We start from the raw sequence: 18,101 nt of genomic DNA, 5'->3' as shown, positions 1-18,101 counted from the left end.
CCCGACCTTTTCTCGTCGGGTCTCAGGTGTCGTTGAGGCCGCAACGAGGAGCGGCCTCCAACGGGAAGAAGCCGGGGACTCTGGTGCCGACTCACCGTTGCCGTCGCGGAGCTGGCCGAGACCGGAGCGGGTGGAGCGGTGGAGGAGCGCTGCTGCTGCCGATGCCGCTGCTGCTGCTGCTGCTGATGCGGAGGCTGCTACTGCGGGTCTGCGGACGGCGGCACCGGGAGCCCGCGGATCCCTGGAGGGAGACCGCTTTTCGGGGCTCCTGCAACGGCGAATTCTCCCGCCCGTGTTGCGGGGTTGAAGAGCTCCTGGAGCGGGGCCTGACACCACTGCCCCGCGCGGCTGGAATGGCCGCGGGACTTTGCGAGCGCACACCGGGGGCTCCAACACCAAGACCCGGTGTGCGACCTCGCACCACCCGGCGTGGCTTCAATGGCCGCGGGACAATCGCCATCGCCAGCCGGGGGCTTTGACTTTGACTCTGACATCGGGGGGCGGGAGTGCAGTGGAGAGATAAGTTTTTTTGGCCTTCCATCACAGCTATGTGATGGATGTTTATGTAAAATGTAATTATGTTGTGTCTGGGGTCTATTTGTGTGTATTGTATGGCTGCAGAAACGGCATTTCGTTTGGACCTCCAGGGGTCCAAATGACAATTAAATTGACTCTTGACTCTTGACTCTCTTTCCTTGGTAAACCAGCATCTGCAGTTCCTTGTTTCTATACACAACAGGAGTCTGCAAACATGGAAATACATATCCAAATAATCAAATGTATTTATTAATATTGATGAATACATGGTGGCCATGATAATCAGTTGCTATCTATGAGCCAATTCCATAGAACATTTTGCAGGCTCCTCAAGTGATGATAGAATGAAACATTAAGCCAGGATCCGAAGGACAATAAATCTTCAAAAATGCTACACTCGGTAGTGCATGAGTGAGTGAGAGTTATATTCCACCTCTATATTAGGATGTCAAGCCAAAAACTGCTAACAAAGGTGACTGCTACCATTAAGCACAGTACAGAATTACTCCAAAAATAGAAAGTTTAGGGTGTGTGTGTGTGTGTGTGTGTGTGTGTGTGTGTGTGTGTGTGTGTGTGTGTGTGTGTGTTTCACATCTCCTCGAAAACACGTAGTGCTAATGGTGAAATGTTTACATATTCCGATAGAGATTTATGCCATGATCAAAAATCGCCTTATCTGAAAATTTCATGCATTATTTCTCGAGTTATTTATGAAAAAGTTCAAAAATTTCAAAGAACTTGGAAAATAAACGAGGTGGTCTCGCTGATGACATCACAATGGCTCTGCTCCTCGCGGCCCGCTGCGCTGTGTTCCAAGAGCAGCGCGTGACCTCACCGTCACCCCCCCTCCCTCCTCCCCTCCCCTCTTGTTCTGAATGAAGATTGCAGGAACAAAATACACCTGATTTAGCATTCAGTGCCTAAATAAAATAATCCTCAGGCTAATATATCACAGTCAATGGATGAAAGCAGAATTGTCCATTTTTTTTGCTCTTCCCCAAAAGTATGAATCAATCCCACGTGTGGGGGAACAGGCCCTCTTGTAGCAATATACTTATTTCTAAAACAAGTTGCGTCAAAACGTTCACAAATTAAAACTGCTAAACTCTGAACACATAATATGCTCATGAGGTAGGTTGGAAAGAGAACGCCATAAGAAAAGCTTTTTAATCCCGGAGATGTCTTGGTGCAGATAGACCCACAATGCTGGGGTAACTCAGCGGGACAGGCAGCATCTCTGGAGAGAAAGAATGGGTGACATTTCGGGTCGAGTCCTGAGTTACTCCAGCATTTTGGGGCCTGTCTCTCTGAGTTACTCCAGCATTTTGTGTCTACCTTTGATTTAAACCAGCATCTGCAGTTCTTTCCTGGATGTCTTAGTGAATCTCCTCTGAACTCTCTCCAGTACAATCACATCCTTTTGAGAGCGAGGCAACCAGAACTCCTTACAATACTCCAAGTCCTGTTCAGTTTAGTTTATTGTCATGTGTACCGAGGTACAGTGAAAAGCTTTTGTTGTGTGCTATCCAGACAGTGGAAAGACAATACATGATTACAATCGAGCCAAGTGAAGTCTAACCAGTGTTTTGTAAAGACTTTTATATTATATTCTTAACTCCCACTGACTATTGGGAGGCCTACAATATAACCCCATCAATGTCATTGCTCCTTTCTTAATTCTAAGTTTTACTCATTTAACCTCATTGGCCGATCGCTCCAGGATATCTTCGCCAAGTGTTGCTGTAATGCTCTCAGATCAGCAATGCAGCACTGATTGCACTTTATTAACAAATAACTCATAGCGCTCTTTAAAAGCTTTTTCCTCAAAAGGCTTAAGAAGTTCAGCATGTCCCCGACAACTTTCACCAACTTCTACAGATGCTCCGTAAAAAGCATTTTATCGGGATGCACTGCAGCATGTTCGGGGACCAACTCCATCCAAGACAGCAAGAAATTGCAGAGAATTGTGGAAGCAGCCCAGACGATCACACAAACCAAACACCTCATTGCTTTTTGTATATCTTTACTTCATTTGTCCTATATACCTTCCGTATTTCTCCTTTCCCTTTCCCCTGACTCAGTCTGAAGAAGGGTCTCGACCCGAAATATCACCTAGTCCATTTCTCCACGGATGCTGCCTGACCCGCTAAGTTATTCCAGCTTTTTGTGTCTATCTCCCTTCCATTAAATCCATTTACATCTCATGCTGCCTCAGCAAGGCCACCAGTATAATCATGGACGAGGCGCACGCCATAATAAGTACACCCCACTTCTCCCCTCACCCATCAGGCAAGAGGTATTGAAGCCTAAAAACGCACACCTTCAGTTTCAGGAACAGTTTCTTCCCAGTTGTTATCAGGCAACTGAACCATCATGCCAACAACTCAAGAGTAGTCCAGAGCCACTGACTGCCTCATTGGAGACCCTCGAACCATCTATGATTGGACATTACTGGACTTTATCTTGTATTAAACATTATTTACATTATTCCCTTTATCATGTATCTGTACATTGCGGATGGCTCAATTGTAATCATGTATTGTCTTTCCGCTGACTAGTTAGCATGCAACAAACGCTTTTCACTGTACATCGGTAGATGTGACAATAAACTAAACTCAAACTCAAAAAACTAAACCCATGGAAAAGTAAAAACTTAGTTTCCAATTCCTTAAATTGAATTGGTTAGAGGTGAAAATCCATATCAAAAAAGATCCAAAGTTGTTAACCTGTGTGGGTTTTCTCCAAGATCTTCAGTTTCCTCCCACACTCCAAAGACGTACAGGTTTGTAGGTTAATTGGCTTGGTGTATGTGTAAATTGGCCCTAGTGTGTGTAGGGCAGTGTTAATGTGCGGGGATTGCTGGTCGGCGTGGAATCGGTGGGCCGAAGGGCCTGTTTCCGCGCTGTACCTCTAAACTAAACTGCGTCAAAAACACAATGGAGAACAAGTATAAATGCAACAAGTATGAAATGATTCAACAGGGTTTTGCATCAATTCAGGTGTTGCGACAATTCCACAATATAGATTTATCAAAACAAAAAACATGATGATCTTGAAAATTTTTTAGATGTGCAGAAATCATTAAATAGCAAAAATACAATAAACTGAATATTTACACCTGGAAAAATGATAATAATGTTTTGGATTAATTCAAGATATACACATTCATTAAATCCTTGCAAATTTAGTTTAGCTCAGAGATACAACGTGGAAACAGGTCTTTGGCCCACTGAGTTCACACCGACCAATGATCACACATACACAAGTTCTATCCTACACACCAGAGACAATTTAGAGGCCAATTAACCTACTAACCAGTACACCTTTGGAATGTGGGAGGAAAGCGGAGCACCCAGAGAAAATCCACGCAATCACAGGGAGAGCGCATAAAATCCACACTGACAGCACCCATAGTCAGGATCGAACCCGTGTCTCTGTGAGGCAGCAAATCTACCCCTACCCCTGCTGAACCCCTTGATTGGGCTTTAAAATATAATCATTTCCTGGTTTTAATTACTCTGTATATTAATAATATTAAAAAGTATAAATCCTGACTAAGCAAATAGGTACCCAGAAACAAATTCAAGGTAGTCATACAAACAAGATGCTGGAAAAGAAAAGCGAAATAATAAAGTAGAATCCAATTTACTGTAGATCTTGAGTTCTTGAGTTTACATGACAATGCAAAAACACTGAGGAAAATAAGTAACTCCTTTTAGGTGAGCGATTCAAGGCTCTGAGTGACTTCTCGGGTAGACAGACTTTGATGCATGTCAGTGGTTATTTTTTTTAATGTCCAAGATAAGATCTGCCCTTCTATATGACTTTTTCATGTACAAATTGGCAGCTATGTTCCTTATATTTCAACTAGCAGCGGCTATGCAAAGCAACTTGTTGACTTTGGAGTGAACATGTTACACAAATGTCTTTCTTTTTCTTCAGTCTGGGACCCAAGATCATGCTAACTCTGATGGATGTGAAGTCTCCACTTACTTGTATTTGGCTTTTAAAAACCTGAAATTTAACCTCTTCGGATACACGGCTAAGTATAAAATTCGACAGGACCTGTCTAATTGCTGCTTAAATCTAACCCTTTAGCTCCATTTAAAAAGGACCAATGATAAATAGTTTTCAGAAATAAATAATCCTTCTATACCTGTAACATCATCTTCAGAATAAAATTACAATTTTACATTCGGATTCCAACCAGTGAACTCATGATGCATGAACAAATTGATAAAACTGACTATCCCAACATTTACGAAACTGTTAAAGACAGGTACCTAGATAGGACAGGGTGCAGGGATATGGACCAAATGCAGGCAGGTGGGACTAGTGTAGCTGGGACATTATAGCTGGTGTGGGCAAGTTGGGCTGAAGGGCCTGTTTCTATACTGTACCACTCTATGTCTTGTGGACAATATATTTAAATTGTGGACAAAGTAAACTTCAGACTGCTCTCACAGATCACAGGAATTTGATTTTAAAATTACATATATCTAAATCGGTTCATATCTATTAACCAAGTTATTCTCCCCCATTTACTTATTTTTTAATTATTTATTTTGCATTGACAAGCTTTCAAAAGCCTATAAGCCATGCAAATACAGTTAAAATATTCATTATCACCAAGATCAGAGTGCCACTAAGGCACAGGAACATCTTAACGTTACAACATTTTTATAAACAATAATTATACATTTAAGAATCAATTAATACATACCATAAAAATAGCAATCAGGATCAGGCAGATTCCAACTATGATGAGGAATGGAATTAGATAGTACTCCAACGGCAGACTAAAATCAGGTAGTATCACTATATGCCCGCTGTGGAGAAAGATAATAACAAAGAATGTATGCAGATAGTTACGATACCGCAACTGAAGATGGCCATCAAAGCAGAATTCTAGAAATGCTGCTAGAATGCACATTAGAACAATGATCATCATGTTGGTTTGTTGGTTACAGTGTTACACAGTTGCTATGATGTATACAACAGAGGTTGACACAAATAACAGCTGTGTAAAACAAAAGAGAAGCCCAGATTTCATTAACTGGCATTTATGAACTGATGCCATTGTGACCCTTTGTCCTGATGCAACAAGATGGTGAACTTGTTGCAGTACCAAGTCTGATGTCACGCTGACTACACTGGAGTTAGACTGTGATGTAATTGTGACAGCCCCACAAGCATAATTGTGATCAACCTTAGGACTTTTAAGGGTTTTTTTTGTGTCATTTGTTTTAAAAAGCACTAATGGCATCTCAGTAAATTCTACATTTAAGAAAAAATTAATTATTGCTTCAAAAAAACTTTGGATTTAAATTAAAGTTTTCCTTTCTTTTATGTATTAATTTGTCTCAATGTAGGCATCACTGGAAAGTCCAGGATTTATTCACCATTCTGAATTGGCCTCGAAAATGCACTGGTGAGCTATTGTCTTTAAATTATCTTGTCTTTCTGGTAGCATAAAACAACAAAAGGCTCTTTTATTTTTTTAATTGTTGCAGAATCTGCTTATTTTTGTTTGCAATTACAAACACCCTCTATCTGTAGCTATTTTGGAAAAGAAAGAAAGCCTAATTACATTTCATTTAAAACTAGTGGAATGGTGTCAAATTCAGAAAATGTCACATTTCCTTTTTTAAATACAAATGTTATTTTGAAGAAATGTCCCTGACAAATCTGTGGCCAGCTTGATGCAAAGACAGGGCAATAACCTCATTGGAAAACAATTAGTATAGGACACGGACTACTGATGCCTATTACCATAATATGCTTGAAATAGCATAGATTACTTCTGAGAAACAGAGCATGCAGTAGTTTGTCAAGCAAAAAATATATACTTTTATGCCGCCATGGGTTTCAGGTCCAGTTGACATAACATCATGCTCCTTCAACAAGAGTAGAAGGAAAAAAATGCCAGCATTTTCTTGCCATAATAATTCATGATTTGCCTTTCTCCTTTCCCCTAACTCCATGTGGCCGGCACTAATGAGGCAATGGCCTCATGCAATAATTAAAATAATACATTATTATTAGTTTGCCATCTATGTGAGTAACAATCTTACATTTCATTTTATTATATCTTACCAACTTATCCATCTCCTTAAATGTATAATGTTTAATTGCAAATGTTTTGTCATCAAGGATTTAAAAAGGGAAAAAGTTCACAGTGGTGGAAAGGTTGGTAACAGAGGGCACTGATTTAAGGTGACAGGAAAAATATTATAAATGAGGTGTGACCAGCACTGCAAACAATATTCCTAATGTGGTCCAACCAATGTTTTTATAACAGCAATATGTCTTCCCAACTTTAATACTCAATTCCCCAACCACTGAAGGCAAGCATTTTGTACACTTTCTTTACTGATGTGTGCACTTGTGTTGACACTTTCATGGAGCTATGGACTTGCACCCCAGAGTCTTTTAGAATCTTTCAGCCCAGACTAGTGGCCCTAAGGGGCCTGCCATTTATTGTACATTACCTATTGCATTTGACCTTCCAAAATACACCATCTCACACTCATCCAGATGAAGGGTCTCAACGTAAAATATTCATTGAATTTCCCTTCACAGATGCTGGCTGACCTGCTCATTTATAGCTATCAGCAGCTAGTTTATTGCTCGTTTTGCTGTTTCTCCATCCAACTTTCAAACTGATCTATATCATCCTGACAACCTTCCTCGCAATCCACAATCCAATTTTAGTGTAAACTGCAAGCCACCTTCATACGTTCTTCATCATCAAATCACCTTCATTTTCATCCAAATTATTACAAACAGTTGTTACAGCACAGATTCATGCAGAACATTTGTGTTAATGCACAGATACTTTTGCCCAGAGTAGGGGAATCGAGAACCAGAGGACATCAGGTGAGGAGGGAAAGATTTAACAGGAACCTGAGGGGTAACTTTTTTTTTTACACGCAGAGGGTGGTGGGTATATGGAACAAGCTGCCGGAAGAGTTAGTTGCGGCTGGCACTATCATATAATTTAAGAGACATTTAGACAGGTACATGGATAAGATAGGGGCAGGTGGGACGTGTGGATGGGGCATGTTGGTTGGCGTGGGCAAGTTGGGCCGAAAGGTCTGTTTCCACGCTGTATTGCTGGTCACAGATCTCCAGTCAGGAAAAAAAACCCTCTACCACAATCCTCCGTCTTCTATGACCAAGTCAATTTCCGATCCAATTTACCCAATCTGCCGTTGATCCCATGCGACTCAATCTTGTAGAGCAGCCTGCCATGAGGAATCTAATGAAGTGCTTTATTAAAAATCGCGCAGACAATATTCACTACCCTGTGGTCAATCTTCAACCATCTTTCAATTCTTTTTGAACAGTTCTGTTCAGGATGCTTCACATAATCATATTCCCTAAAATTGTTCAGAAGATAGACACAAAAAGCTGGCGTAACTCAGTGGGACAGGCAGCATCTCTGGAGAGAAGGAATTGGTGATGTTTCAAGTTGAGACCCTTCTTCAGACCATTCCTTCTCTCCAGAGATGCTGCCTGTCCGCTGAGTTACTCCAGCTTTTTGTGTCCATCTTCGATTTAAACCAGCATCTGCAGTTCATTCTTACACAATCTAAAATTGTTCTTTTAACTTTAAAAAATAAGTTAAAAGTAGATATACATAAAGCAGTGGTAGGCCAAATTTCCACCCAAATCTGCAACACCTCTTAATAAGATTATAATGGTTAATGAATGCCTTGTTTACATTCCCATCTCATACCCTATCCTTGATTTCCTTTGTGTCCAAGTCTGTTGATCTCTGACTTGAACCTACCCAATGATTAAACAATGAATGAATGAATGATGAATGATTGAATGTATGAATGAATGATTGAATGAATGAATGAATGAATTGAATGAATGAATGAATGTATAAGTTTATTGGCCTTAGAATTTGACTTGGCGCTCCGCTCGCAAGTAACAACACAACATACAGTAACAATTAAGAATGACACATAAAACATTAAACATGAATAATAAAACATTACAGTTTAAACATGTGAATGAAATAAAATACCAGAGAAAAATGAGGCAACAGACTTTTGGTTATTTAGAGCTACAATTCGTGGAAAAAAGCTGTTTTTATGTCTGGCTGTAGCGGCTTTGACAGTCCGGAGTCACCTGCCAGAAGGAAGTGCTTCAAAGAGTTTGTGGCCAGGGTGAAGGGGGTCAGAGATGATCTTGCCCGCTCGCTTCCTGGCCCTTTCAGTGTACAGTTCGTCAATGGGGGGAAAGTTGCAGCCAACAACCTTCTCAGCTGATCGGACGATTCGCTGCAGCCTCCGCATGTCATGCTTGGTGGCTGAGCCAAACCAGACCATGATGGAGAAGGTGAGGACAGACTCTACGATGGCCGTATAGAATTGGACCATCATTGCCTCTGGCAGATTGTGCTTCCTCAGCTGCCGCAGGAAGTACATCCTCTTTTGGGCCTTTTTGACTGTGGAGTCAATGGTGGCCCCCCAATGCAGGTCCTTGGAGATGTTGGTTCCAAGGAACTTAAAAGACTCCACAGATGTGACTGTGGTGTTGTTGATGGTGAGTGGGGGGAGCTCTCCTAAAGTCTACTATCAATTCCACTGTCTTAAGAAAATTGAGCTCCAGGTTGTTACAAAGGCACCAGGACGCCAGCTATGTCACTTCCTGTCTGTACGCAGATTCCTCCCCATCCTGGATCAGTCCAATCGGGATTGTGTTGTCTGCAAACTTGAGATACACTCAATATACTCTGGCTACAGAATTCCAAAAAAATCTCGACTCACTTTTCATAAAAAAAGTCCTAGTCGCCTTTATCCCTTTACACTGAGACCGTGCCTCCCTTAATTGTGAAAATATTTGATATCCCAAAGAAAATGGTCTTCCTTTAGATTCATGTTTAGGATTTTAAAGTCGTTAGCCAGTTTCAGCCTTTGCATCAGGGGAGTTCCTCAATTACATTATTTAGGAAATGCTTTACAAAAGCTTTCAGAAAAGTTAAAATTCCATGTATTAATTATTTTTTATGCAAAAAAAATGGGAATGTGCAAATTGGCCTTTTGGCAATCTGAAGCTTGAACCTTATACAAATGAATTTAAATATACACAACATTCTGTAGGTTACTGTGCTCCTCTGTAAAATTTCAAGTTTGAGGTGTATTTCAACTCTAACCAGTTTCCCGCTGGAGTGGAACTAATCTACACTGCTGATGGGGAAATTGTTCAGCTTTGGTCGATGCCAATCCGGAACGGTCACACCGACCTCAGTACATTGAGATGCAGCAGTCAGCATTGCTTTTACGCATGTTCGGAGACTAAGCTGATTCATTGTCATTCCAATAACTGGTGTAAATGAAACAATTGGCTTACAGAGTAATCCTCAAAAACATGGACCTATGCCTATATGTCAGGAATTATTTCTCAGTGAAGACATTGCAGATGAAATTCACCATCTTCAGGGTACAAACATTGGTTTTGTCATTTGAGGAAAAGGGGATTTGAAGATTAAGGCCTCACACCAGAGCACATAAAGGGCCTGTCCCACTTACGCAATTTTTTTCGGAGACTGCCCACACCCATCATAGTTGCAACAGGTCACCGAAAAATTTCAGAATGGTGAAAATCCAACAGCGACCAGAAAAAGGTACGACTCTCTGGGCGACTACTCACGACCATATAACCGAAGAAATATTGGAAATTAAATCCTCAAGTAGACTGGATACTACTGACACTGAGCCTCACCACTATATTCTCGAGCCAGGTTACCCAACAGGCTCTAACTGTAGTCAGGTCAGGGTCAGATTGGCCATTGCAAGCTTTGAGCCACATTTTAATACCGGAGCCAAGCTTATCCCCAATTCAAAGCAAACTGCATTTCCTCACATGATCTCCATTTTATTTTGATGATAAATAAAAATAATTTTCTGCAAATTAAAAATCTTCAAAACAGAATGGTGGAAATACTCAGGGTAGGCATCAGAGTTAAACCCAGTTAACGTTTCATGTCAATACACTTTTAAAGTGGCATGGGGCAGGAGAGAAACAAAAGACAAGGTGAAGGTAAAAAAAAAGTTGGGGGGGGGGGGGGGGGGGGGAGGGTGCAAAACTGTGTCAGGGTGCAACATTTTATTCATTTTGCTGTTTGTTTTGGCAGGAATCCTTTGTCTCCAACCAAAAATAATTCTACAATTGTGTGACTGTTGTACAGAAAGAAGCACAGCATTTTACAGCAGAGTTTGCCTTACAGCAGAGTTTGGTTACGGTTCCCTAAAAAGCTATTCAGTTCATTCCTTTGGCCTTTACAAGTGTGCCATATATTTTAGTCATTTAAAACTATTTACAATTGTGTTAAAATTAACTTTTCTGCCGTCATCAACATTTTTCATCTCCTAACTGTAAAAAAATCTGTGCAGCTCTTAGGTTTGTGCCCTCTAGTGACTGAATGAGCATGTTTTTTCTTTATTTATCTTCCTCAGAATATTAATTCACTCTGTTTTATGTGCTCAGTTTCTCTATTTTTTTCTCTTTTTCTCCATTGACTATAATCTTGGATCCAAATCCACATTAGTGAATCTTTTCCATACAAAAAACAATAAATCCCAAGTCCCCGGACCTCTGCTATCAGACCTGCTGAACGAGTGTCACTGTTGCGGTTTGGTGATCTATTGTGATCAACCTTATCTATTGCATCCGCTGCTCTAGGTGTCAACTGCTCTACATTGGTGAGACTAAGCGCAGGCTTGGCGATCACTTCGCCCAACACCTCCGCACAGTTCGCATTAACCAACCTGATCTCCCGGTGGCTCAGCACTTCAACTTCCCCTCCCATTCCGAATCCGACCTCAGGCCTCAGATACCTCATCATACCTCCCTTGGATCATGATCCCACTGTTGACCAGCAAGCATCTGTCTCCCTCACCAAGTACCTCATACCCTCAAAGATTAGCTTTCCTTCACAGCTTCCACCCTTGCAGCACCACAACCCTGCACGGTTCATGTTCTGTCCAAGGTCCACGAGCACACTCATTATTTCAACCTGATTTTGCCCCAACTGAACTTATTTTTCCCTACCTCGATTTCATTCTATCAACCTAGTCCAGTTCCTGCTTGGCTTCATTCTTAACACACTCCTCTACTTTAACAGTTGGCAATTTCCTCGTCTCTCCCTATAACCATATATAATATAACCATATAACAATTACAGCACGGAAACAGGCCATCTCGACCCTTCTAGTCCGTGCCGAACACATATTCTCCCCTAGTCCCATATACCTGCGCTCAGACCATAACCTTCCATTCCCTTCCCGTCCATATAACTATCCAATTTATTTTTAAATGATAAAAACGAACCTGCCTCCACCACCTTCACTGGAAGCTCATTCCACACAGCCACCACTCTCTGAGTAAAGAAGTTCCCCCTCATGTTACCCCTAAACTTCAGTCCCTTAATTCTCAAGTCATGTCCCCTTGTTTGAATCTTCCCTACTCTCAGTGGGAAAAGCTTTTCCATGTCAACTCTGTCTATCCCTCTCATCATTTTAAAAACCTCTATCAAACCTTAACCTTCTGTGCTCCAAAGAATAAAGCCCTAACTTGTTCAACCTTTCTCTGTAACTTAGTTGCTGAAACCCAGGCAACATTCTAGTAAATCTATATCTATCTTAGATATACCCTGTTCTACCTTATCCCACCTTCTCTTCTATTTTCTTTCCTAGTTCTGAGGAACAGTCTCAGATCTGATTCAACTGTTTATTTCCACAGATACTGCCTGACCTGCTGATGAGTTCACACTGTGACTACATGGGTTTTTTCAGAGTGCTCTGGTTTCCGCCCACATCCCAAAGATGTGCTGGTTTGTAGGTTAACAGGCCCTTGTAAAATTGCCTCTAATGCGCAGGGAGTGGATGAGAAAGATGGACACCGTAAAACTAGTGCGAGCAGGTGATCAAAGTCCAATGTGAACTGTGGGCCAAAGGGCCTGCTCAATGCTTTATCTCTAAACTGTTTCCAGTATTTCTATATTTGTATCTCTTTACATGTTCGTTACAGCAACATCATTCGTAGCAAGGTTATTAAACTGGATATATTCTAACTGCAGACATGAGGAACTGTAGATACTGGAATCTTGCAAGGAACAGAGAGTTCTGGAGTAACTCAGCGGGTCAGGCAGCAAATTTTGATAGGCATTGTTTTGGGTTGTGACCCTCTTCAGACTGAAGTGTCCCGACCCTATATCAATGATTTGACAATAGACAATAGACGATAGGTGCAGGAGTAGGCTATTCGGCCCATCGAGCCAGCGTGATCATTCACCGTGATCATGGCTGATCAACCACAATCAGTAACCCATTCCTGCCTGCTCACCATATCCCCTGACACCGCTAATTTTAAAAGCTCTATCTAACTCTCTCTTGAAAGCATCCAGAGAATTAGCCTCCACTGGCTTCTCAGGCAGAGAATTCCACAGATTCACAACTCTCTGGGTGAAAAAGTTTTTCCTCATCTCTGTTCTAAATGGTCTACCCCTTATTCTTAAACTGTGGCCCCTAGTTCTGGACTCCCCCAACATCGGGAACATGTTTCCTGCCTCTAGCGTGTCCAATTCCTTAATAATCTTTTATGCTTCAATAAGATCCCCTCTCATTCTTCTAAATTCCAGAGTATACAAGCCCAGCTGCTCCATTCTATCAACATATGGCAGTCTCGCCATCCCGGGAATTGACTTTGTGAACCTAAGCAGCACTCCCTCGATAGCATGAATGAAAATGGATGAGAATGTTAATGGCATGATTAGCAAGTTTTCAGATGACACAAACGTGAGTGGTTTTGCGGAAATTGAAGATGGTTTGTAGCAGGATTTTGATCAGTTGGGCAGGTGGGCTGAGGAAAGGTTGATGGAATTTAATACAAAGAAATGTGAGGTGTTGGATTTTGGGAGCACAAACATGGGCAGAACCCGCACAGTGAACAGTAGGGCTCTGGGGAGTGTTGTAGAGCAAATGCATCTAGAGAGTACAGGTACATAGTTCGTTGAACGTGGCATCATAGGTCAAAAATGCTTTTGGAACATTGGCCTTCATCAGTCAGAGCATTGAGTATAGAAGTTGGGAGTTGTATAAGATGTTGGTGAGGCCGCATTTAGAGTATTGTGTTCACTTTTGGGCAAGTTACAGGAAAGATGTGGTCAAGTTGAAAAGGGTGCAGAACGATAGGGAGAGGTTGAGCTGGCTGGGTCTCTATTCCTTGGAGCACAGGAGGATGGGGGGTGATCTTACGGAGGTGTACACATCATGAGAGGAATAGATTGGGTAGACGCCCAGAGAGTCTTGCCCAGAGTGGAGGAAATTGAGAAGCAGAGGACATAGGTTTAAGGTGAGGGGGAAAGGATTTAATAGGAATCTGAGGGGTAACTTTTTCACACAAAGGGTGGTAGGTGTATGGAGCAAGCTGCCAGAGGAGGTAGATGAGGCAGGTACTATTGCAATGTTTAAGAAACATTTAGACAAGTACATGGATAGGACAGGTTTAGAGGGATATGGGCCAAACACAGGCAGGTGGGACTAGTGTAGATGGGACATGTGGGCCGGTGTGGGCAAGATCCTGAAACATCATCCATCCATGTCCTCCAGAAATGCTGCCTGACCCACTGAGTTACTCCAGCACTTCATATTCTAACTGCAGGTTAAATGATAACTTGTTCAGAATAATATTTTGTACTGTATATATATTTTAGCTTAGCTTAGGTTAAATATACAGCATGGAAACAGGGTCCGTCCGCCCGACCAGCGAGACCTATACATTAGTTCTATCCTACACACTGGGGATAATTTACAGAAGCCAATTAACATAAAAACCTGCACGTCTTTGGAGTGTGGGAGGAAACCAAAGCACTGGAGAAAACCCACACAGTCACAGGGAGAACATACCAACTCCACATAGACAGCACCCGTAGTCAGGATCGAACCTGGGTCTCTGACATTATGAGGCAGCAATTCTACCTCTGCGCCACTGTGCCGCACTTTTATAATCGCTTTAATAATCTGTGACCAATATCCATTATGCTGACTGACAGCAAGGGATGATGTATTAAAGCAAAACTTTGAGATTCAAGTTTAAGTAGTCAGTGGCCATCACCAATCTAAGGCAGATTAGGAAAAACGTTTAAACCATAATTATTTGACCCATAATGATGGACATCAAGATTGAACCACATATGGCAGAAATTTTGGTTGCAATTAGATAGAGAGGCTCATTGAATATGTCTTTTTTCCAAAATGGTACAAAATTAGATCTACAGGTGCACAACCTTTTATCCGAAAGCCTTGGGACCAGACACTTGTCGGATTTCGGACATTTTCGGATTTCAGAATGGAAGATTTTTAGCGTAGATTAGGTAGGTAGCGCGGGCGGCTTGAAAAGTCTGGAGCAGCTGCCTCCTCCCCGGAGACCGGGAGAATCATTGCATAAATGTTAGTCAGTTAGTTTGGAGGGATTTTATGTGGTGGTGGTGGAGTAGGGGTGAAGGGGGAAACTTTAATTCTTAGTCCCCTACCTGGTCGGCGACTCCCAACCTCGCGGAGCTGGGGGCTCCGTCCGGCCGCGGGCGGCGCTGGTTGTAGCTCCGACCCCGGCAACTCTACCCCTGGCTGCGAGGCGCTCCAAATCCGGCGCGGCCCGCGGCCGGACGTCCCAGCTCCGGGAATGTCGGGAGTCGGCGGCGTCGCAGCGCTGGGATACCAGCGGGGAGCGGGCAATGCCTTACCGGGTCGCCGTGCGGCAAGCTCCGGAGCGCTGTGGCCGCCGACTCCCAACATTCGCGGAGCGTCGCTGGATTTGGAGCCGCGGAGCTGGGGGCTCCGTCCGGCCGCGGGCGGCACCGGTTGGAGCTCCGACCCCAGCAACTCTACCCCTGGCTGCGCGGCTCCAAATCCAGCGACGCTCCGCGATGTTGTGTGTCGGCGGCCACAGCGCTCCGGAGCTTGCCGCACGGCGACCCGGTAAGGCATTGCCCACTCCCCGCTGGTATCCCAGCGCTGCGACGCCGCCGACTCCCGACATTCGCGGAGCTGGGGCGTCCGGTCGCGGGCCGCGCTGGATTTGGAGCGCCTCGCAGCCAGGGGTAGAGTTGCCGGGGTCGGAGCTACAACCGGCGCCGCCCGCAGCCCCACCGGCCACAGCGCTGCGGAGCTTACTGCACGGCGACCCAGTAAGGCATTGACCGCTCCCCACCTCTCCGACCAGGTAGGGGACTAAGAATTAAAGTTTACCCCTTCACATAAAAGCCCTCCAAACTAACTGACTAACATTTAAGCAATGAGTTACAGATGTTTAAGCGTCTCCCGGTCTCCAGGGAGGAGGCAGCCGCTACAGTAGTACAGACCTGGGTTGACCGTGGGTCGTTTTGGGTCAAGTTTGGCGCCAAACGCGAGCTTTGGTGCGCAGATGACATCTGGAAAAAATGGCCGGTTTTCGGAGCTTTTCGGTTTCTGGAACTCCGGATAAAAGGTTGTGCACCTGTACTAACTTTGTTTATTTTTGTTCATAGTTTTAAAGCCTTAATTAAGTGATTTTAAATCCATTATGTAAGGACTAAGCCAAGTTTAAAAAATCTCAGCAAACACTTACCCTCTGTAATAGCTGAATTCTTCCAGGTACTTAGCTGATGCTGCCCCAATAAACACTGATGGAATGGTGATTTGTTTAAAAACATCAACTGCAAATCAAAAAAAAATGTATAAAATTCAGCGCTGCAAAGAAATGCACTAGTGTATAAATAAGTTCAAATCACGAAAGTTCACACTGTAAAGTTATCTCCTCAGACCTTTCCCAATAGGTTTTCCAATTTGGGAGCGCAATTCTGTTTCATCACCGTGACAGTTTTCAGTCCAGTATAATATCTTAGCCAATTACCATGAGGCAAATTGATTCTTCCTCCCAAATTTAGTGCATTCATCTTTTTGGACTGAAGAATATATTAATGGGAAAATGTTCATATTCGCATTTCTACCTTGCAAACAGTTTATCCAACTTCCCCCCTGTACTCTCTGTCTGAGCCTAGTTCTCACAGTATCTTTTGAGGATCCTAATGCACGTCTTTTTGTATCTTTCCTTTACCCAGTGTGCTTTTGACCACAAAGACTATAAAGTTTATACATGACTAATATCTACATTTATACATGACGAATAATATACTGCAGTTTAAGCCTTCTTCTCCCATCAGCCTGTGTGAGAAGTTAGAGATGTCAAATGTGTTTTCATCTTAGGTTAAACTCTTTGGATTAATTAATTCACTTAACAGCAAGTGCGTCAAACAGACCTTATTCCTGGTAGACACAGAATGCTGGAGTAACTCAGTGGGCGAGGCAACATCTCTGGAGAGACGGAATGGGAGAGTCCTTTTTCAGTCTGAAGAAGGGTCTCGACCCGAAACGTCGCCCATTCTGTCTCTCCAGAGATGCTGCCTCACCCGCTGAGTCACTCCAGTATTTTGTTTCTACCTTCGAGTTAAACCAACATCTCCAGTTCTTTCTTACACACTGTGTGTGTGTGTGTGTGTGTGTGTGTGTGTGTGTGTGTGTGTGTGTGTGTGTGCGCATGTGTCTTCAGAGCCAGCACAGAATTTTGAATAAAAATTGGAACAAACAACTCTGTAGGAAAACTAATGTCATAACTGCCCACGAAGTTGGGTTAAATGGCTAGAAAGTTGAATGATTTTGCTAGATATTGCAGAAAGGATGCACATCCCCGTGAAATAAAGTTCTCGGATCAATTTATGCAGCTGCAAACATGGGTAAGAGGAAGATTGATTACTTTTGCATCTGGGTACTGGAGTATGCCAGGACATACTGTTTAATTGGTAGTAACATTTAATTTTTATTGAGAAGGAATTTGAGCCAGAGGAAGTTGTTCATCATTCAGGGAGCAATTCTCTGAGCTCAAGTGCCCTCACTGGTAATGATGATTCAAATTTGAATGAGGTTTTGATAAAACCTTAAATTGGGCCAATTTTGCATTTCTGAAATCAGATGAAATTCAATGAACGATCTCCCAGTACAAAAAAAATGCAGACCTAAAAAAGGAAGTGAAACTAATATAATTTTGTGATTATATATCATTTAGAAATAAAAAGGTCCATTTGGTAAAGGACAGCTTTGGTAAACATGGAAAAGGTGTTCTGCAGGAATGCTGTCTCAAGTGATTGCTATTGGGAAGACATACAAATGTATTCACAAATAGCTTGGATAGTTTGAAGCTAATTTCTAATGCAAGTGAGTCCAAGTAACAAGTGGGACTGAATTATGACGGCAACGTTTAAATTGTTCAGGCAGGCAAGGAATTAAGGAATATTAAGGAATTAAGGAATATAGACCATGTGCAGCAGATGGAATGAATTTAAATTGGTAACAGGTACTATGGGCTGAAGAGCTTGTTCTTGTGCTGTACTGTTCTATATTCTCTGGAATCAGGGGAAGCACAACCGACATGCTCACCAACTCTTATATCCCATGACCCAATGTATGAAAGCAAGCAAGCCATCTGCCTTCTTTACTACACTATCAATCAATGTT

General features: G+C 42.6%; 1 protein-coding gene across 3 annotated transcripts in view; it reads right to left on the bottom strand.

Annotated features, from left to right (window-relative positions):
- The window catches only part of rnf13 (ring finger protein 13), a 209,329-nt gene that overhangs the window by 63,429 nt on the left and 127,799 nt on the right, over window positions 1-18,101 (bottom strand). For all 3 annotated transcript variants that reach the window (XM_055645717.1, XM_055645718.1, XM_055645719.1), the window contains exons 6-7: window positions 16,159-16,246; window positions 5,261-5,366 (exon numbers count right to left, since the gene is read on the bottom strand). In XM_055645717.1, the coding sequence (XP_055501692.1) occupies window positions 5,261-5,366; window positions 16,159-16,246 (194 nt within the window). The remainder of the gene's footprint in view (window positions 1-5,260; window positions 5,367-16,158; window positions 16,247-18,101) is intronic.

The sequence above is a fragment of the Leucoraja erinacea genome, chromosome 14 (genome assembly GCF_028641065.1).
Source record: "Leucoraja erinacea ecotype New England chromosome 14, Leri_hhj_1, whole genome shotgun sequence".
In the NCBI taxonomy this organism is placed as follows: Eukaryota; Metazoa; Chordata; class Chondrichthyes; order Rajiformes; family Rajidae; genus Leucoraja; species Leucoraja erinaceus.
Note: the sequence above shows the minus strand (reverse complement) of the source record. Positions and strands in the feature narration are given on the sequence as shown.